Genomic DNA, 19,536 nt, shown 5'->3' with positions numbered 1-19,536 from the left:
TCAGAGGTGCAACAGTTGGATGAAGTTTCCCTTGTCTCCTGATGGCAGGAGCCAGTCTCAGAGCAGTAGGCAGGACCCAGCGGGAGGCTGGAAGGGCCCACTCATTACAGCCAACAGGCACTGTGGCTGGAAGCTGGATGGGTTTAGACCAGGACTGGGAGCAGAATAAAGGAAAGGCGAGCCGGAAAAAAATCCTCAGGCCAAAGAAGGTGGAAGTCAAAGACCTGTCACGTTCCTGGCTATTCTGTACATGGGCTGTCCCCCATCCCACCCCACCCTCACCACACCACTACCACCCTAATCAGAGTCTGTGAGCCACATTCCCAGCTCAGATTAAATCAGATTGGAGACAGTGACCTTCTTTTATCCACAGGAAATCTTCATTGAGAAGGCTCCTGGGGAAAAGCTGGGCATCAGCATTCGGGGGGGAGCGAAAGGCCATGCTGGGAACCCCTTTGACCCCACCGATGAGGGCATCTTCATCTCCAAGGTACCAAACCTGTGGTGCCCTCCACAGACGAAGCAGAAAGGAGTCCCTGCGGGAAATCAGCCCTCATCTCCATTCCCATGTGATCTCCCTCTTTGATCCCACTCCTCCCCATGTAAATGTGGATGTATGTTCCTTCCCATTAGACTCCACACAGTGTGCTCAAGTTCCGCTCAAGCCCTGTCTCCCATGGAATATCTGTGTGCCCATTCACTTTCCTTCCCAGCTGCTCTGCTCGCTCTGGGGGTGCTTTTCCTCAGGACCTCCCAAGGAAGTGTAGAAGCACACCAACCCCCACATCTTCCTTGGATTGCATGTCAGCCCTTCTCTTTTCACGTGCTTCTGCTGCTGCACTGAGTCGTCATGGACGTGCTCCCCATGAACCAATTTGTGGGCAAGTGCTTCCCCTCCCTGTCAGGGGTGGGCACGCCCCCATGACTGCTACTGTGCTGTCACACATGAGCACTCCCACAACCCCTGTCATGCAGAGGAGTTACTTGTGATTGCTGCCCCTGCCATGTTGAGCAGTTGTGAGCATGTACTCTCCAAGAAGTCGGGGGAGCGCTCTTTCTGCTCACTCCCCTCCCCAGAAATGGCATGCAGTCACTGTGCCTTCTCACTCTCCCCAAGGAATTGCATGAGCGCTCTCTTTTTCTGACCCCCCGTACTCACTCTCATTCCATTCCCACTGCACAAACACATGGGCACCTGATTTCCCTCCTGACTGTGTGCAGTGTCCTCTCTTCCCTACACTGACCCTCACACTCCCTTTCCTCCCCTGACTTTCTGTGTGTTCTTCTTGTCCTCCCCCTCATTTTCAGCTCTCTTGTCTCTTCCAGGTGAGCTCCTCCGGGGCTGCCGCACGAGATGGGCGGCTGAAGGTGGGACTTCGGATCCTGGAGGTGAATCACCAGAGCCTGCTGGGAATGACACACACAGAGGCTGTGCAGATCCTTCGCAGTGTGGGTGATAAGCTCCTTGTGCTTGTGTGTGATGGCTTTGATGCCAAGGCTGCAGCTGCCATTGAGGTGAGAGCCTGGGGAGGCAGTGGGTAGGGTCAGTACCAGAAGGAGCCCTGTCGCAGACAGATTCCTCCACAAAAATCCTGTATTCATATATGTATAGAGTGACTGTCTCAACTGCCATAAAAAAGTCATACTCCACCCCCAAGCTGAAACTTAAAGCTCGGTGAGGCTTTATGTTGGCACACGAGGGCTGCGTCTACACGTGCACGCTACTTCGAAGTAGCGGCAGTAACTTCGAAATAGCGCCCGTCACGTCTACACGTGTTGGGCGCTATTTCGAAGTTGAAATCGACGTTAGGCGGCGAGACGTCGAAGTCGCTAACCCCATGAGGGGATGGGAATAGCGCCCTACTTCGACGTTCAACATCGAAGTAGGGACGTGTAGACGATCCGCATCCCGCAACATCGAAATAGCGGGGTCCTCCATGGCGGCCATCAGCTGGGGGGTTGAGAGATACTCTCTCTCCAGCCCTGGCGGGGCTCTGTGGTCACCGTGGGCAGCAGCCCTTAGCCCAGGGCTTCTGGCTGCTGCTGCTGCAGCTGGGGGTCCGTGCTGCATATACAGGGTCTGCAACTAGTTGTTGGCTCTGTGTATCTTGCACTGTTTAATGAAAGTGTGTCTGGGAGGGGCCCTTTAAGGGAGCGACTTGCTGTTGAGTCCGCCCCGTGACCCTGTCTGCAGCTGTGCCTGGCTCCCTTATTTCGATGTGTGCTACTTTGCCGTGTAGACGTTCCCTCGCTGTGCCTATTTCAATGTTGGGCTGAGCAACGTCGAAGTTGAACATCGACGTTGCCAGCCCTGGAGGATGTGTAGACGTTATTCATCGAAATAGCCTATTTCGATGTCGCAACATCGAAATAAGCTATTTCGAAGTTGGGTGCACGTGTAGACGTAGCCCAGGGGACAGAGATAAGGTGGCTGTGGTGCTGTGTGGAGAATATTGCCTGAAGTGAGCATTGTGTTTCGAAACTTTCATAACAAAGTTTTTTAGTCCACTTTCCAGAAGGGCATGGAGAGCAGTAAGTCCTGTTATGCAGCAGCAACCCTTAACCCATCTTAACCCATTTCTTGGGAGTGGTATAGCACAAGCAGGAGTAATGGGGGATTTGATGCAGAACTGGATAGGAGCCTTGCACACCAGTTTGGGGAACACTTTCAGTGCCTAGAAGGCAACATGAATGAAGGTGCGTGTTTCTGAGAGCAGCTGGCAACACTCAGAGGGGACTGCTTTGCTGATGAAGTTGAGATGTCAGGGACAATATGATTCAACACAGCAGTAGACAGGTGTGGAGGAGTGTTGTTAAAGGTGATGCACAGGAAGCAGGAGAGGGCTTCACTGAGTGGGTGATGTGGTCAGAGCAGCAGCCAAAGAAGATCTTAGCAGCTGAGCTTTGCAAGGACAAGAGAGGGGTGGGGTATATGAAGGAGGCTGCAGTGATGAAGATGGGAGTAATAGCTTCATGGAGAGGAAAGAAAGTTTAGATCTCAGGGATATTTTGGTGGACAAAATGAGGGATTTTAGCTTGGCCCAACTATGGGGATCTAGAGAGATGGCAGAACCGAGGTTTCCCCTGCTTTAAAGGCTTGAGTGTCCTGGAGGCTGGTGGCACTCTGCTCAATGACAGTGAAAGGGTGGAGTGGGGAAATCTGGAAGGGCAGATTAGGAGCTCTTATGGGCCATGTTGAGACATGAGTAGGAGATATGAGACATAAGAATGGCCATCCTGAGTCATACCAAAGGGCCATCTACCCCAGTATGCCAATGCCAGTTGCCCCAGAGGGAACAAATGTAAGAGGTAATAATCAAGCGATCCATCTTCTGTTGCCCATTTCCAGCTCTGACAGACTAGAGGCTAGAGACATAATTTCTGCCCATCCTGCTAGTAGCTATCGATGGACCCATCCTCCATGAATTGATTTAGTTCTTTTTTTGAACCCTGTTAAAGTCTTGGACTTCACAACATTCTCTGGCAGGAAGTTTCATAGGTTAGCTATGCGCTGTGTGAAGAAATATTTCCTTTTGTCAGTTTTAAACCTTCTGCCTATTAATGTCATTAGGTGAGCCCTAGTTCTTGTGTTATGGGAAGGAGTAAACAATTCTTCTTTATTTACTTTCTGTACGTCAGTCATGATTTTATACTCCTCCATCATACCCCCACTGAGCCATCTCTTTTCCAAACTGAAAAGTCTCGGTCTTGTGTATCTCTCCTCGTATAGCAGCCATTCCATACCTCGAATAATTTTGTTGCCCTTTTGTGAATCTTTTGCAATTACTTTGTCTTTTTCAAGAAGAGCTGATCACATCTGTACACAGTACTCAAGGTGCAGGCATACCAAGGACTTACAAAGAGTCAGTAAGATATTTTCTGCCTTATTATATATCCCTTTCTTAATAATCCCCAACATTTTGTTTGCTTTTCTCAATTGCCACTGCACACTGAGTGGATGTTTAGAGTTGGGCTTGTTTAGTTTGGAAAAGAGGAGATTGAGGGGAGACATGATAGCGGTTTTCAGGTATCTAAAAGGGAGTCATAAAGAGGAAGGAGAAAACTTGTCCTTCTTGGCCTCTGAGGATAGAACAAGAGGCAACGGGCTTAAACTGCAGCAGGGGAGGTGTAGGTTGGACATTAGGAAAAAGTTCCTAACTGTCAGGGCAGTCAAACAGTGGAATAAATTGCCAAGGGGGGTTGTGGAATCTCCATCGCTGGAGATATTTAAGAACAGTTTAGATAGATGTCTATCAGGGATGGTTTAGATAGCACTTGGTCCTGCCATTGGGGCAGGGGGCTGGACTCAATGGCCTCTCGAGGTCCCTTCCAGTCCTAGTGTTCTATGATTCTATGTTTTCAGAGAACTCTCCTCAGTGACTCCAAGATCTCCTTGGAGTGGTAACAGCGAAGGTAGACTCCATCATTTTATATGTACAGATGGAATTATGTTTTCCGACATATATTACTTTGCATTTGTTAACATTGAATTTCATCTGCCATTTTGTTGCCCAGTCACCAGTTTTGTGAGATTCTTCTGAAGCTCTTTGCAGTGGACTTAACTATCTTGAGCAGTTTTTTGACACCTGCAAATTTGCCACCTCACTGATTACCCATTTCTTCTGGTCACTTATTAGTATGTTGACTAGGCTTGGTCCCAGTACAGATCCCTGGGGGACACCAACAATTTTTGAGTGCTTGCTCATATTTATTCAAGTTAGGTGTGCATGTGCTGTGTGCATGACTGTCAGAAAATCTTACCCTACCTGCTACCCGTCGGGTCAGCTGTGGAGCCCCTTGGAATGGTGCATGTGAAGAGCCCTATATATGACTCTGTCAGTCCTACCTCAGTTCCTTTTTACTGCTTGTGTGAACAGTTGGAACTGTGGTTGAGTGCTCGTTACTATGCCATGTCTCCCTAGCTCTTTCTTGTGTAAATAGTTGTAAATAGTTCTTTAGCACTGCCATTATTTTCCAGTTAGTTAGTGTTAGGCAGTCAGTGGGTGGGGAAGGGTCTCCCTTCTCCTCCCATGTCCCCTTCTTGGGACTGGGGCATGAAAAACTCCCAGGGCTTTAAGCAGTGTAGTTCCTGCTTGAAGTCCATGCCTACGAGTGACCCTGCAACTCCTGTCTTCATCATTTGGAAGAAGCTTATCAGACTGGTAAGTGCCAAATCTGCAGGGGTTTTAGGCCCTGGACTTGTAAGAAGCTTGACTTTTGGCTCCATCAGCTTCTCATGGAGTTGGCACTTCAATCTCCATGGCAAGGCTCTCCTCCCAGTTCTTCAGTGCTCAGCACACCACCCTCTACTCCAGACCAGGTGCCAAAAAGGGACTTTTCCTGGTAACAGCATTCCCTAAAGCTTCCAGCAGAGCACCACTCTCACTTCTTGGTTCACACATCCAAGACACCCAAGTTATTGGCACCAGCTGTCGACCCCAACATCTTGCATGCAGGTGACTCCCAACGACCCTAGAGCCCCTGACTCTGATGCCCCAGCATCACACACACCAAGCCCAATCCTCCTGGACTTGCCATGATGGAGAGCCAGTGCTGGCTGGCTTTTTATGGACATCAGACATCTACCAGGTGGCACAGGGACTTATCTGAATGATGCAACTCCTAGCACAGACTGAGGCCTCTGCCCCACAACGTATCGTCAGGGCAAGACTGCTCTCTTGGCCATGTCTATTCCAGTGTGAGGGCCTGGAACTGCTCTGAGTCCCAACTTGGCCACTTGTGACGCCATCTGTCTGACTCGTGGCACTGGTCGCACTCACAGTATCGACCTCTGTCCTGTTGTGTGCACTGCTGCTGCTGTTCGAGGGTCTCCATGGTGGGTGGCTCTAATTCCAGCTCTTTGACGCATTCTGCCCAGTGCAATGATGCTGCACACTGCATCTCTCAAAGACCCATGCCTGTCTGATGCTGTTCCAGCTTGGGCTCTCCCACTTGTCGCCTTGGTTCTGGAAATCAATCACTTCGGTCCCGTCCAGTGGTTGGACATGCCTCGGCACTGCTCCTGCTCTGTGAATGCTCTATGAACTGATACCGTTCTTCGTGCTCATCTGGCTTCTCTCACTGGGTTCCCCACAGATGCGGCTCTCACGCCCACTTTCTGCAGCACGCCAGACTTCACCTCATCACCACTCACGCTTGACATGAGGATCCCGTTCCCAGTGCAGGTGTTTGTTTCAGCACCAGTCCCTCTGTCGATGCAGGTCCCCATCTTGGCACTAATCCACCTCTTGGCACTGTGTTTCATCTCTGCACCATTCCCACGCTCAGTGCCAGTCTCTGTCTCAGCACTGGTCTTGCTCCTTATGCCGGTCTCACTCTCCTCTCTGTTCTCACTTGCCTCATTGGTCTCATTGGCTCTCGCACTCCTAGCTCAATGCTAGCTGCTTCCCACCATTGGCTCCAGGTAGGTCAGCCCCATCATAGCCATCCTGTGTGGCCTTACCTGTCTCCCTCTGGGGGGCCTTGGTCATGTTCAGCTGCTCCATGCTGGCTGATTGCTGCTTGCACAGGGATGTGGTACTCCATAATAGCCTCCATCCCAGTGGCAATTCTGTATGTCTTGGGCACACCACCAGTTTCAGGGCACCATGGCTCTGTCTTCAGCTGCCCCTCTGGCCTCCAAAGCTACGGTCAGCCGTCCTTCTCTAGATCTTCACCCTTCCACTCCTCCAGAGGATGCTTTGTGTACCCTGCTGCCTGATCAGCCAAGTATTTCGATACAGGGACTTCCTCCAGCTTCTTGCCAGACAGGACACCGGCAGGTTCCTCCATTTTGGGTCCTTGACCCATGGACTTCTGAGTGCTCCAGGACCTCCTTCACTGGGTGTCTACAAGCCTCAACTTTTCCATGAACGAGGTCACTGAGTTGGATGACCTCACAGTAGACATCCTCACCTTGGTGGGACTGTCATGTATGGTCCTTCCATTTACAAAACTATCTTGTCCACTGCCTGCACCATTTGGCAGGCTCTGGCCTCCATCCCTCCCACTGCCCAGGAGGTAGAGTGGAAGTACTTTGGGCTGGTCAAGGGGTTTGTACACTTATCATGCCCCCATGGTCATTGGTGGTGAATTCAGTTAGTGAAAAGGAGCAGCAGGGCCAACACTCCCCAGCCTTGAAATCTAAGGATGCTAACTGCCTGGACCTGTTTGGGAGACAGATTTCTTAGAACACTAGGACAGGAAGGGACCTCGAGAGGCCATCAAGTCCAGCCCCCTGCCCCAATGGCAGGACCAAGTATTGTCTAAACCATCCCTGATAGACATCTATCTAACCTGTTCTTAAATATCTCCAGTGATGGAGATTCCACAACCTCCCTTGGCAATTTATTCCAGTGTTTGACCGCCCTGACAGTTAGGAACTTTTTCCTAATGTCCAACCTAAACCTCCCTTGCTGCAGTTTAAGTCCGTTGCCTCTTGTTCTATCCTCAGAAGCCAAAATAACAAGTTTTCTTCCTCCTCCTTATGACACCCTCTTAGATACTTGAAAACTGCTATCATGTCCCCCCTCAGTCTTCTATTTTCCAAACTAAACAAGCCCAGTTCTTTCAGCCTTTCTTCATAGGTCACATTCTCTAGACCTTTGATCATTCTTGTTGTTCTTTTCTGGACCCTCTCTAATTTCTCCACATCTTTCTTGAACTGTAGTGCCCAGAACTGGACACAATACTCCAACTGAGGCCTAACCAGTGCAGAGTAGAGCGGAAGAATGACTCCTTGTGTCTTGTTCACAACACACCTGTTAATGCATCCCAGAATCATGTTTGCTTTTTCTGCAACAGCATCACACTGTTGGGGTGGGGTGTGTTGCTCAGGGTGGCTAACCAGCTGGTTATCCTCAGCCATTACAGTTCCAGCCATTAGTGGGCCTATCTCCTTAAATGTAAGGACTTGCTGCTGGAGGACATGCGGGAGGAGTTCTTTGGTATCCTGCAGGAAGGGAAAATGGTGTCCTGTACCTGTCTTCAGGCCACTTTGGACTTGTAGGATGCGGTAGCCCAAGCTATTGCCTCCAGCTTCACTACACGTTGAGTGGCCTGGTTACAATCATCTAGTCTCACACCAGAGGTCCAGCAAACTTTGTCTGTACTTGGCATCCCAGTCCCCTCAAGCTCCGCCTCCACGCATGGCTCCTTCATGGCTCCACCATGCCAAAACCACTTGCTCTGAGGGAGTAAGGAGAATTCGCAGCAGCAGCAGCAGCAGCGGAGGACAGGAATCAACATGAAAATATTACCTTAGTAAATGGTGGTGGTTTTCCCAATGGATGGACTCCCACCACTCTGTGCCTCTTCATACCTCGCCCTTGGTCTCTCTTCTGGACTACCTCTTGCACCTGCATGAATCAGGCCTTACCCTCAGCACAGTTCAGGTGCACGCCACAGTGGCTTTTCATCAGTCTGAAGTGGGGCCTTTGTTCCTGGCCCATCCTATCACCAAGCACTTCCTAACGGCCCTTCAGAACACCTTCCCGTCAATCTGCTCCTCGGTTACCATATGGGACCTTAGTCATGCCGTGCGCTTCACTTCCTTATGAAACCACCCTTTGAGCCCCTGGTGACGTGCTCCTGGCTTCAGCTGTGTATGAAGGTCTCTTTCTGTGTGGTCTTTACCAAAGATAGGGTTACTTGCAGCCTCACCCTAAGTTCCTACCCAAGGATCCCTTGCTGTTTCACATCAATGAACCAGTCCACTAACCTGTGTTTTTCTCAAAGCCTCATTCTGAACCAACACACACCGCAGCGGTGCAAGTCTCCCCAGCTTTTCCTATCCTTCACGGAACAGTCCAAAGGCCTGCCCGTCTCTTCTCAAAGACTTTCAAAGTGGGTTTCCTCCTATATCCACACTTGTTATGCACTTCCTTGTAGAGAGTTGCCAGGTTCTGTCATGGTCCACTCAACCCAGCCCGTGTCTTCCACTACTGCTTGCCTTGAGAATGTACCTCTCACGGACATTTTAAGGAGGCCACATGGTCTTCCAGTAACATGTTTTCCCAGCACTATGCTCTCTCGTCTAACATTGCCTCTTCTATCCAAATGGGCCAAGCTGTATTGGCCACTGTGATAGTGACTGAGCTGCAAACTCACCTGCATTCTACAACTACTGCTTTATAGTCACCCAGAGTGGAGCACCCATGGAACCCTACTCGAAGAAGAGGAAGTTACTCACTTTGTGCTGTAGTGATGGTTCTTCGAGATGTGTCCCCCTCTGAGTGCTCCACTTTCCCCCCTTTCCCTGCTTTGGAGCCTGCTGCTCTAATTTTCAGGTACAGAAGGGACGGAGGAGCCTGCGCCACATGTGCACCAGAGAGCATGAGGCGGCACTTCTGTGCATGCGTGGCGCAGGACACCACTGCTATGGAAGAATCTCTGAGTGCCAGCATGAGGACCTGCTGACATCCAGAGTGGGGCACACATCTTGAAGAACTGTTGTTACTGCACAAGGACCGTGTCTACACTAGCCAAAAACTTCGAAATTGCCATGCAAATGGCCATTTCAGAGTTTACTAATGAAGCGCTGAAATACATATTCAGCACCTCATTAGCATGTGGGCAGCCGTGGCACTTCGAAATTAACACGGCTCGCCGCCGCACAGCTCATCCAGATGGGGCTCCTTTTTGAAAGGACCCTGACTACTTCGAAGTCTCCTTATTCCTATCTGCTGATAGGAGTAAGGGGACTTCAACGTAGCCGGGGTCCTTTCGAAAAGGAGCCCCATCTGGACGAGCCGCATCAATTTCGAAGTGCTGCGGCCGCCCACATGCTAATGAGGCGCTGAATATGTATTTCAGCGCTCATTAGTAAACCTCAAAATGGCCATTTGCATGGCAATTTCGAAGTTTTTGACTAATGTAGACGTAGCCAAGGTGAGTAACTTCCTCTTCCCTTCAGTTCCTGAGCAGGCTCTGCCCATTCCTTCTGGCCTGGTGGGCCAATACGCTGGATGGATGGGTCCTCTGAACAGTCACATTGGGCTAGGCCATGCCTTTCATTCTTCTCTGTCTCCCCGTCCCCCTGGCCATCCCTCCTCAGGGACCCCTCTCACAAGCAACTTCTCCTCCAGGAGGTACAATTGCTCCTGGCCCTGGGGGTGGTGGAAGAGGTTTCTTCTCAGTTGAAGGCCTGAATGTTTTTTCTTCTTGCTACTTCCTAGTCCCAAAGGCACAGAGGGGCCTGTGACCTATCCTGGACCTCAGGGAACTCAACAAGTTTTTTGTTTCCCGCAAGTTCTGTATGGCCTCCCCAAGCACCATTATTCCCTCCCTGGATCTGGGGGACTGGTACTCTGCTCTTGATGGAAAGGATTCATATTTCCATATCACAATCCAGCCTTCCTGTTGGCACTAACTGCGCTTTATAGTGGGCCAACTGCACCTTCAGTTTACAACCCTTCCCTTTTGGTTCTCCACAGTTTCTAGAGTGTTCACCAAATTAATGGCAGTGGTGTCAGTCTTCTTCCATCACAACGGCATTCAGTTCTACCCATACTTCGATGATTGGCTCCTGTGGGGCTGTTCATTCTGCCAAGTGCAGGCCCAGGTGACTTTCACCAGGGAAACTTTGAACAAGCTGGGACTCTTGTGCAGTCTGTCAAAGTCCTCATCAATGCCAGCTGAGCACGTTTCAGGCTCTCGCCCAGCTTCTGTGCTCCCTGTTTGAGCTTCTGGCCACCACAGTCAGGATTTGCCTCTGCCTACTGCGTCATGTGGCGGCATGCACATATGTTGTCCCATTCCCAGGCTGCCTCTTCACCTCTTCCAGGCATGGTTGGCTTGGGTGTATTGCCCTGGCTGGGACAGCATGGACATGGTCGTCACAGTGCCACGGCATGTCTCTGATGCCCTCTGCTGGTGTCTGAATCCCCAGGGTGTGCTGGTTGGTGTTCCCTTTCATCCCACCCATCCTACCATGTCTCTGGTAATGGACGCATACACTTTGGGCAGGGGGACCCACCTGGGGCATCTCACCACTCACATAATGCCATCAGTGAAGGAGTTATCTTGCTTCATCAACGTGTGCAAGCTTCAGGCCATTTGTCTCACTCGTCTGGTCTTCATACCTCATCTCCCAAGCCACTGTGGAGTAGTCCTGACAACAGCACCCTGGCCATGTACTACATCAATTGTCAGGGGGTACTCACTCCTTCCCCCTCTGTTGAGAGGCTCTGTGTCTGTGGGAACTTTATGTGTCCCACTGTATTCACCTGGAGGCATCCTATCTCCTGAGGTCCAGAACTAGTTGGCAGATCACATCAGTCACCGAATCCTCACTCATGAGGGGTCAATCCATATGGATGTCCTCTACTCTGTCTTCCAAAAATAGGATTTTCCTTGGCTGGGCTTCTTCACATCCTGGAGCACCTGCAAGTATCCTCAGTTCTGCTCCTCCCCAGGCTTTAGCCCTGCTTCTTAGCAGATGTGTTCCTGATACCATGGAATTTAGGCCTGCTTTATGCCTTCCCTCTCACTTCCCCTCATGCACAAGGTGCTCCTCAAGGTTTGCAGGGACCAGGCAGACATTATCCTGATAACCCCAGCTTGGGCTCTTCACCACTGGTACCCCACACTTATGGAGCTCTCACTGCTTCTGCCCTTTCAACCTCCCCTGATTCTGGACCATATCGCAAAGGACCACGATCTCCTGCACCACCTGGACCTTTGTTGCCTTCACCTCCTGGCATGGTGGCTTCGTGGCTAAACCCTGTTGAGCAGACATGCTCGGAGCATGTGTGGCAGGTCCTCTTCCAGCAGCTGCAAGCCCCAACCTTGACCTTGGGCACTGTACCTGTGGCGCACAATGCCTCTTTGGTGCCATCCACTAGTCAGGGCTGCTCACCTTTAGAGCTTCCTCCAGCTCCCTTTGTAATACTGTCATAGGGTTACCCAAGAGATCTGGAGTGAATCAGTCAACCCGCTCGCAGTGGAAGGGATCACTTTTTGTGCCACACCAGAGGCACTTTTTGTGCCATTCCCCAGCTACAGGTGTCCTGCACCAGGCTCTTTGAGCCTTGTTCTGGTCCTTTACATGCTAGTGATTCATGTACACCACTATTTTTATGTGCAAATACGCTATCCCCTGTCTTTTGGAGACTCGCAGCATGCAGTGACCTGCTGTTTCTATGGAAACAGTGCACGGCAGGTCATGGGTTTCGCTGCTCCTTAGCACAAGGCACTTTGATATTGAAATCAAATTGAAGTGTATTTAATAGAGTTTGAGACAGAGATTCAAATGAAATCATGTGTAAGGCTTTGGAGACATAGAGATGCGGATAAAGGAAAAATGTACAATGCAATCTATAGCGTATATATATTGAGAAGTTACTTTCCTGTCTAATAAAGTGTTCTTCACCCATTGCTTAATTTTTGCAGCACTTCTTGAGTCTAGAGAGCTGGGGCCCACTTCATGAGACACTGCTGCTGACAGAGTCTCTTCCTTAATAGATAATCACTTGAACCATTTGCTTTTGTTCTGTCACAAACTATTCTCTCTTCTTTGGTTCGTTTGTCTTTACTATGCTCAAGGCTGCATCTTCACCAGACAGGCAACATGGGCTGTCTCCATAGTCCTTCATTGCTCTAATGTTGATGGGGTCAGTTTTCAGATTCCCCTGCTGCAGGTGATAGATTTCATTCCCAGTAAATCTGGACTCTAGTAATTTACATTATTGGTAGTCAGTTACGTTTTGTCAAGGTCCAGATTTCTTGGTTCAGGTATAGTCAAGCAGCCTTCAGAGGGCATTTTAAAAAATAATAATGATAATATGTAAATACAAAGATTTTGGGGGTCTGTTCAAAAGCAGTTTGCAGTCCATATTTGGCTCACCTTCTGCCTGTTAACTACTCCTGCTCTACATGTTACACAGATTGTTTCTGTGTACAAAGATGTCACTATAACTATCACAATCAGCGAGTACTTAGCTTTTGGCGGAGACTGCAAATGACCTCCTTTGATGAAATGTCAAATGAAATGTAAATGATGATAACTTTATAGTACTGCACATTGGAAAAAATAATCCCAACTATACATACAAAATGGTGCAGACTAATTTATCTGTAACTACTCAGGAGGGTGAGCTTGGCGTCGTGGATGGTTCTCTGAAAACATCTACTCAACAGTCAAAAAAGCAAACAGAATTTTAGGAATAATTAAAAAAAGGGATAGTGAATAAGAAAAAGAATATCTTATTGACTCTATATTAATCCATGGTATGCCCACAACTCGAATACTGCATACCAGTGTGGTCGCCGCATCTCTAAAAGATATTTTGGTGTTGGAAAAGGTTCAGAAAAGGGCAACAGAATGATTAGGGGTTTGGAACCAGAGCCATATGAAGAGATATTAAAAAGGCTGGGACTTTTCATCTTAAAAAGAAGAGATTAAGGAAGGGTATGATAGAGGTCTGTAAAACCATAACAGGTGTGGGAAAAGTGAGTAAAGAAAAGTTATTTATTTGTTCCCATTACATAAGAATGGTAGGCGTGTGTCACCAAATGAAATTCATGGTAGCAGATTTAAAAGAAACAAAAGGTAGTTTTTCTTCACACAGTGCACAGTAGGCCTATGGAACTCCTTGCCAGAGGATGTTGTGAAGATCAGGATTTTCTTCTTCTTCTTTAAACCCTTGTACTCCGGCGTGTAAGTTGGTCATCGAACAGGGTTCTGATGAAGCGGGCCTTTGCCCATGAAAGCTCACGCTCCAAAATATCTGAGTCTATAATGTGCCTCAGGACTTCCTGTTGTTTTCAGAAAAAGAACTGATCATGTCACACCTTCCATCTGACATTCCTGTGCCTTGTGAGGGGCCAGGGCTGCTCAGAATCACTCTGCCCTCCTACCTGTCCTGTGAGGGAGCCTGGGCAAGTCAGAGCCTTTTCTCAGAATGTCCTGTAGGACACTGGAAAATGGGATGTTTGTTTCAATACTCTGAGTGGCCTTGTTCACAGGGCTAAGGTGATCACTATGGTCTGGGTGTTTATTTCTTTCTGATGCCTCCCCCAACATACTGCAAAGACTTCATGACCCACCAATGCCACAGCAACAATTTTCTGAATGTAAAAATCAGGCCTGACATTAGGGGATAGAAAGCAGGGCAGCTTCCTGGGGGCCCTCACCGCAGGGGCCCCCATGAAGCTAAGTTCCTCAGGCTTTGGCTTCAGCCCTTAGATGACATGACTTAGCCTTTGGGTTTCAGCCCTGCACAGTGAGGCTTAGGCTTTCTTGTGTGGATTGCAGCCAGTCTACTACAGGTCTTGATTAGTGGACATCCAGTACTGGGGAAATGTGGGGTCTCCATGGTCTTAAGGCACTGTGACATTACTTTATTTTTTGCAGATGTCTCCAGGAATCATTGCCAATCCCTTTGCAGCTGGCATTGGGCGCAAGAACAGCCTAGAGAGCATTTCTTCCATTGACCGTGACCTGACGCCAGAGGAGTTGGAGATCCTACAAAAGGTGGGTAGTAAGAGGGAGAGAATGGTCTCTGGAGCTCTGTAGTGTTTTGTCTTGTCTGTGGAACATGCAGCATGGTAGGTGTTTCCCCGGTAAGAGATTTCACTTGTCTACGTAGCTTCTGTTGCTTACTGTTGTGATAGGATTGGAAGAGTGGTAATGCTTCCCTCCAGGAGTGCTTGGGGATGTGACTCTCATTTCTTCCCCTTTGGGGTTTGTGGTATTGCCCCTGGGGCAGGGGTCATTTGAGGACTGGCCCTCTGATCTTCCCCTTTGTTCCCAGGAGATGGAGATGGTGAGGGAGGCGACTCAGTGGGAAAGAGAAGAAAAGGAGAAAGTGGTGAGAGCATTTTCAGACTGACCTTCTGACCGTGCCAGTGTGTTGGTCAAGGTGGCAAGTTCTGAGGGAAATGCTTAAGCTGTCTCAACTAGAACTGTACTTCTCACATAAAGCTCTGCACCCTCTCGTCATCTCGGGGGTATCAGCCCTCTTTGCCCTTCCATATCCCCATCTTCTCCAGCCCCTTTTTAATCTTCCCATGCCTCTTTTCCCTTGCTTCATTGGATCTGTTCCAGCATCTGTATCATGGTTTTATGCTGCACTTTGTGATAATTGCACCTCAGTTGCAAAGTAAGACCCTGGTGTGGGAGCAGAAGCCTCTGTGCTCTGGATTAGATGGGAGCTCTAAGCTGCTCCGTTCTCTGCAAACAGCACCAGTAACTGCGCACAGCTGGTAAAGTCAAAGGTAGGAACACACTACTCATACCTGCGTATATGTTAAGGAGACAACAGCAGGTCCTGGTAAAAAATACCGCATCTCAATGCAAGCAGTCCTTTACCTATCTAAGTGCAAACTAATGCACACTAGAAAAAAATAATCTCAGCTATACCTAAAAAATGATGGGGTATAAATTAGTTAATACTGCTCAGGAAGGAGATCTTGATATCGTTATGGATAGTTCTCTGAAAACATTTGCTCAATGTGCAGCAGCAGTCAGGAACACTTAGGAAAGGGATAGATAATAAGACAAAAAATCCATAATGCTGCTATATAAAACCACAGGATGCCCACACCTCTGGTATTGCATGCTGTTCTGATCACCCCATTTCAAAAAAGATACATTAGAATTGGAAAGGGTACAGAGAAGGGCAACAAAAATTATTAGGAAGGCTACAGTTGTCACAGAGATCAGAGAAGTCATGGAATCTGTGACTTCCAGAGACTTCTGAGATGTTTTCTTCTTCAGCTTGTGGGGCCACAGGACAGGAGCTGGCATCTTGCAGAGTCCTGGCAGAGTTCCAGCAATGGGCGACAGCTCCCAAGGGTCCCCCTGCTGGGTTCCAGTGATGTCTCCCTGCAGGGTTCCAGCAACAGGTGACAGTCTCATCAGGAAAGACTCTTCAGAGTTCCACTGAGGGGAGACAGCTATGCATGTTGGTGGAGAAGGGAACCCACAGCTCCCAACCACCACAGTGACAGGGGGAGCCATGGAGCTGCAACCACAAAACTCTTAGAGGGGTCATGGCTTCTGTGAATTTTTTTTATTGCCCATGACCTGTTTATGACTTTCACTAAAAATAACCATGACAAAGTCTTTGTGTTAATGATTAGGAAGCGGGATCAGCATCTATATGAGGAGCTGCTTAGAACCGAAATGAGTAAGAAGGTATTGTGGTGGTACAGTTGTCCCTTCTCCTCTGGGTTGCAGGGAGGCCACACCACCTCACTAATTCACTAGGATGCCATCGAGTGTCAGGGGGAATTAGCATTAAGTGTAGTGCCCCGAAATGGCTGATGAGCTAAGGAGCTAGCTGCCTGTAGCCCTCAGGCTGCATAGAGCTTAGTCTATGATTTTTCAGCCCTGTGCAATGGGTCAGAGCCTATGTAGATTACAAGTAGCCCTAAGCTCTTCAGCCAAAGGTAGAGCAAACACCGTGATCAATTATCTAGTTTCTGGGGGATTAGCATTAAGTGTAGTGCCCTGAAATGGCTAATGAGCTAAGGAGCTAGCTGCCTATAGCCCCTCAGGCTGCATAGAGCTTAGTTTATGATTTTTCAGCCCTGTGCCATGGTTCAGAGCCCATATAGGTTACAAGTAGCCCTAAGCCCTTCAGCCAAAGGTAGAGCAAACACAGTGATCAGTTCACCCTGGTCTCTGGAGACAGAGGCAGAGCAAGAGCTGTAGTCTGTTAGTTCTGGGCACTAGTTGTAGGGCCAGACCAAGCTCAGCAGCCCTGGTCTCAGTGCATACAGAACAGTCCAGCAGGCAGTTAGCACAGGTCACTCAGTGTAAAGATTGTGCACAGCCAGGAATCAACTAGCTCTGGCCTCTTGGTTCAGAGACTCAGCAAAACCAAGAGTCAGTTAGACTAGGCCTCTTATAGCAGAGACCGAGCAAACCCCAGATATCTGACTGGGCCTGGCGAGGGGAGGCTACCACCCAAGACGTGGGGTGACAGGTGGGGTCCAGGTCCACCTTACTTCACCAGACCCTGACCCAGAGCCCTAACAGTGGTGAGTGGTCCGCCACTGGGTCATCAGGGATCCCAAGCGCAAGACACTGGCCATGCCTCAGGCAAAGATGAGGCCCAGCTAAGGTCAGCCATCTTTAGGGCAATTCCTGTGCCCCTGAAGCGCCCCCCGCAGGTTGGACCTGAACAAGAGGGCACCCTCCACCTTTTCCGGATAAGTGGCCTGTGGCAGTCCTTTCAGGTCTGTGGTAGGAGCAGCTTTTGTGGTGAGGAGGGCATTGCCGAGTTCAGCAGCAGGGTCAGTATCCAGGAGCGAGTGGAATGCATCTGCCTTCTTCAGTGTTTCTGCTCCAGCTGAGAGGGTGGCCCTGCCTGCTTCTTGCCCCAGTGATGTACTTCTGGTGGGAGGAGTGAGGTAGACCTGTCTCCACCCACTTGAGTACAGAGGGCTGTTCCTCCCCTTTTGGTTCAGAGGGCAGCCACGCTTTCTTATTACAGGGGGGATATGATAGAGGTCTGTAAAATCATGAATGTGGAGGAGAAAGTGCATAAGAAAGTGTTATTTACAACATCACATAACATAAGAATCAGGGGAGTCAGGAGCCAACCACAGTCAGTAAGGGCCAAGGGTCAGAATAGGTGCAAACCTGAGGCGGGGAGTAGAGGAGGAGCATGTAGAAAGGTTCCAGGCCAGGATCAATAGCAAAGGTCTGATTTCAGTGTCCAAGTCAGAAGGCAAAGTCCAAATCAATCTGAGGTTGAAACCTGGAGTTCAGAAGGAAAGCGTGATTCTGGAACTACAGCAATTCCACACTGATGCATGGACACTTCCTGGAAAGCACTTTAGGATTAAGTAGGGCAGGAATCCAATTGGAATCCCTTAAGTGTGACTTTCTGTGGTCTGTATCCACAATGGATCATCAGTGGTGGAGCGCATGCTGCTTACAGCTGCTGTTAGGTGGCAGCCTGAAGCATCTGCCAGCCCAGGATTCAAGACCACTGGGTCCTTATGAGGAGTCATCGATTAAATTAATAGGCGCCAGATTTAAAATAAACATAAGGAAGTATTTCTTCACACAATACACAGTCAACCTGTGGAACTCATTGCCATGCATGTTATTAAAGCCAAAAGTTTAACTGTCTTCAAAAAAGAGTTAGATAAATTCATAGAGGGTAGGTCCATCAGTGGCTATTAGCTAAGATGGTCAGGAATGCAATCCTGTAGTCTGGGTGTCTCTAAACCTTTGAGTACCAGCAACCAGGACTGGAGGACAGAGGATGGATCACTTGATAATTGCCCTGTTCTGTTTGTTTCCTCTTAAGCTTCTGGCAGTGGCCTCTGACAGAAGACAGGATATTGGGCTAGAACCATTGGATCTGACCCAGTTTGACCGTCATTGTCTTATTTATCCCTATTTGTATTACTGACCGTCACCAGGGTATCTTGCCATCTTCCATATATAATATATTGGCAAAAATCAAGGTTTCTATGGAATTTCTGTACTCTGACATTTTGGAATGATACAAAGCTCTGCATCAGATAGATGTGTTTTTTTAAAGGGAAATGGGGAAAAGGGGTGAAGGATGCTGTGAACATCAAACTGGCCATGGTGGGAAAAATTCAGTCTTGGCAGTTTGCGTCTGGAGATGAGGTCTCTAATGTAGTTGAAGCTTACTTGTTAATGGCTTTGAATATTTAGGCCAAAATCTGAAATCTGTCAAGAGAAGCAGATTGTGAAGGTCTGGAGCATAGGCTTTTGTGCTCAAGAATTTTAACATTTTTGTTCATTTTGATTTTAGGCCTCTGGTGCCAATAATCTTAACTTTTAAACAAACATACAAACAGTTTTTGTCTTGTCTTGGTGCCCTTCCGATGCGGTGTGGGGCATGGTCACCTTTCAGTGAAGCTAGAGCAAATGGTGTAACTTGAAGTCTTTAAATCATGCTCTGCAGACATTGGTAATTCAGCCAGAGTTTGTGTGTCCATTACAGGAATTTGGTTCTGTGGCCTGCAATGTGCAGGTCAGACTAGATGATCACAGTGGTCCCTTCTGGCCCTAAAGTCTATGACCATGATTGTGCACACAGATGCAAAGTTTCAAAGATTTGAATAAAGAGGAGGATATAGGTTCCCTTGTATTAGGGGCTCACTTGTATTTCCTTACTTGGCACGCCCATGGCTTAGTGAGAGCCGGATCAACTACTTCTTTGAGTGTTGTCCCCATAGGTGCTCCATGGTAGCTGTTGGGCTCACCCAGCACCACAGCACAGAGACTTTTCTTAGTAGCAGTGAGTGGGGCTGCTCTTGTGCAATCCCTGCACACACTGTTCATGCCACTAGGGATTGCGCACACAGCCCCGCTCTATCCTCTGTTCCTTCATAGCCACCCTCGGCTGCAGACAGCTTAGCTCTCTCCTCTCTCCTGAGACCTGTAGACAGAGAATAAGTAATCTATAGTTACTAGTTCCCTGTTTCTATACCCATAGTTCTTTGTTTATAACATAGTTGTTTGTGTTACATACTAAAAAAAAAAAGGAAGAAGAAAGTTCTTTCTTGTCATTTTCAATGTTCATTATATATATTTCACTGATA

The 19,536-nt window shown here is 48.6% G+C and overlaps 1 protein-coding gene across 24 annotated transcripts in view; it reads left to right on the top strand.

Annotated features, from left to right (window-relative positions):
- Window positions 1–19,536, top strand: part of SCRIB (scribble planar cell polarity protein) — a 341,713-nt gene that overhangs the window by 167,429 nt on the left and 154,748 nt on the right. For 20 of the 24 annotated variants that reach the window (XM_074986390.1, XM_074986386.1, XM_074986388.1 and 17 more), the window contains 4 exons: window positions 374–490; window positions 1,327–1,515; window positions 14,354–14,473; window positions 14,754–14,810. In XM_074986390.1, coding sequence (XP_074842491.1) covers window positions 374–490; window positions 1,327–1,515; window positions 14,354–14,473; window positions 14,754–14,810 — 483 coding nt within the window. Of the gene's footprint in view, window positions 1–373; window positions 491–1,326; window positions 1,516–14,353; window positions 14,474–14,753; window positions 14,811–15,718; window positions 19,146–19,536 lie in introns of those variants that run through there. The other 4 variants (XM_074986396.1, XM_074986380.1, XM_074986384.1 and 1 more) reach the window with 2 other exon arrangements.

Source organism: Carettochelys insculpta, chromosome 2 (genome assembly GCF_033958435.1).
Source record: "Carettochelys insculpta isolate YL-2023 chromosome 2, ASM3395843v1, whole genome shotgun sequence".
NCBI classification, from domain to species: domain Eukaryota; kingdom Metazoa; phylum Chordata; order Testudines; family Carettochelyidae; genus Carettochelys; species Carettochelys insculpta.
This window is presented reverse-complemented; position numbering and strand designations above follow the sequence as displayed.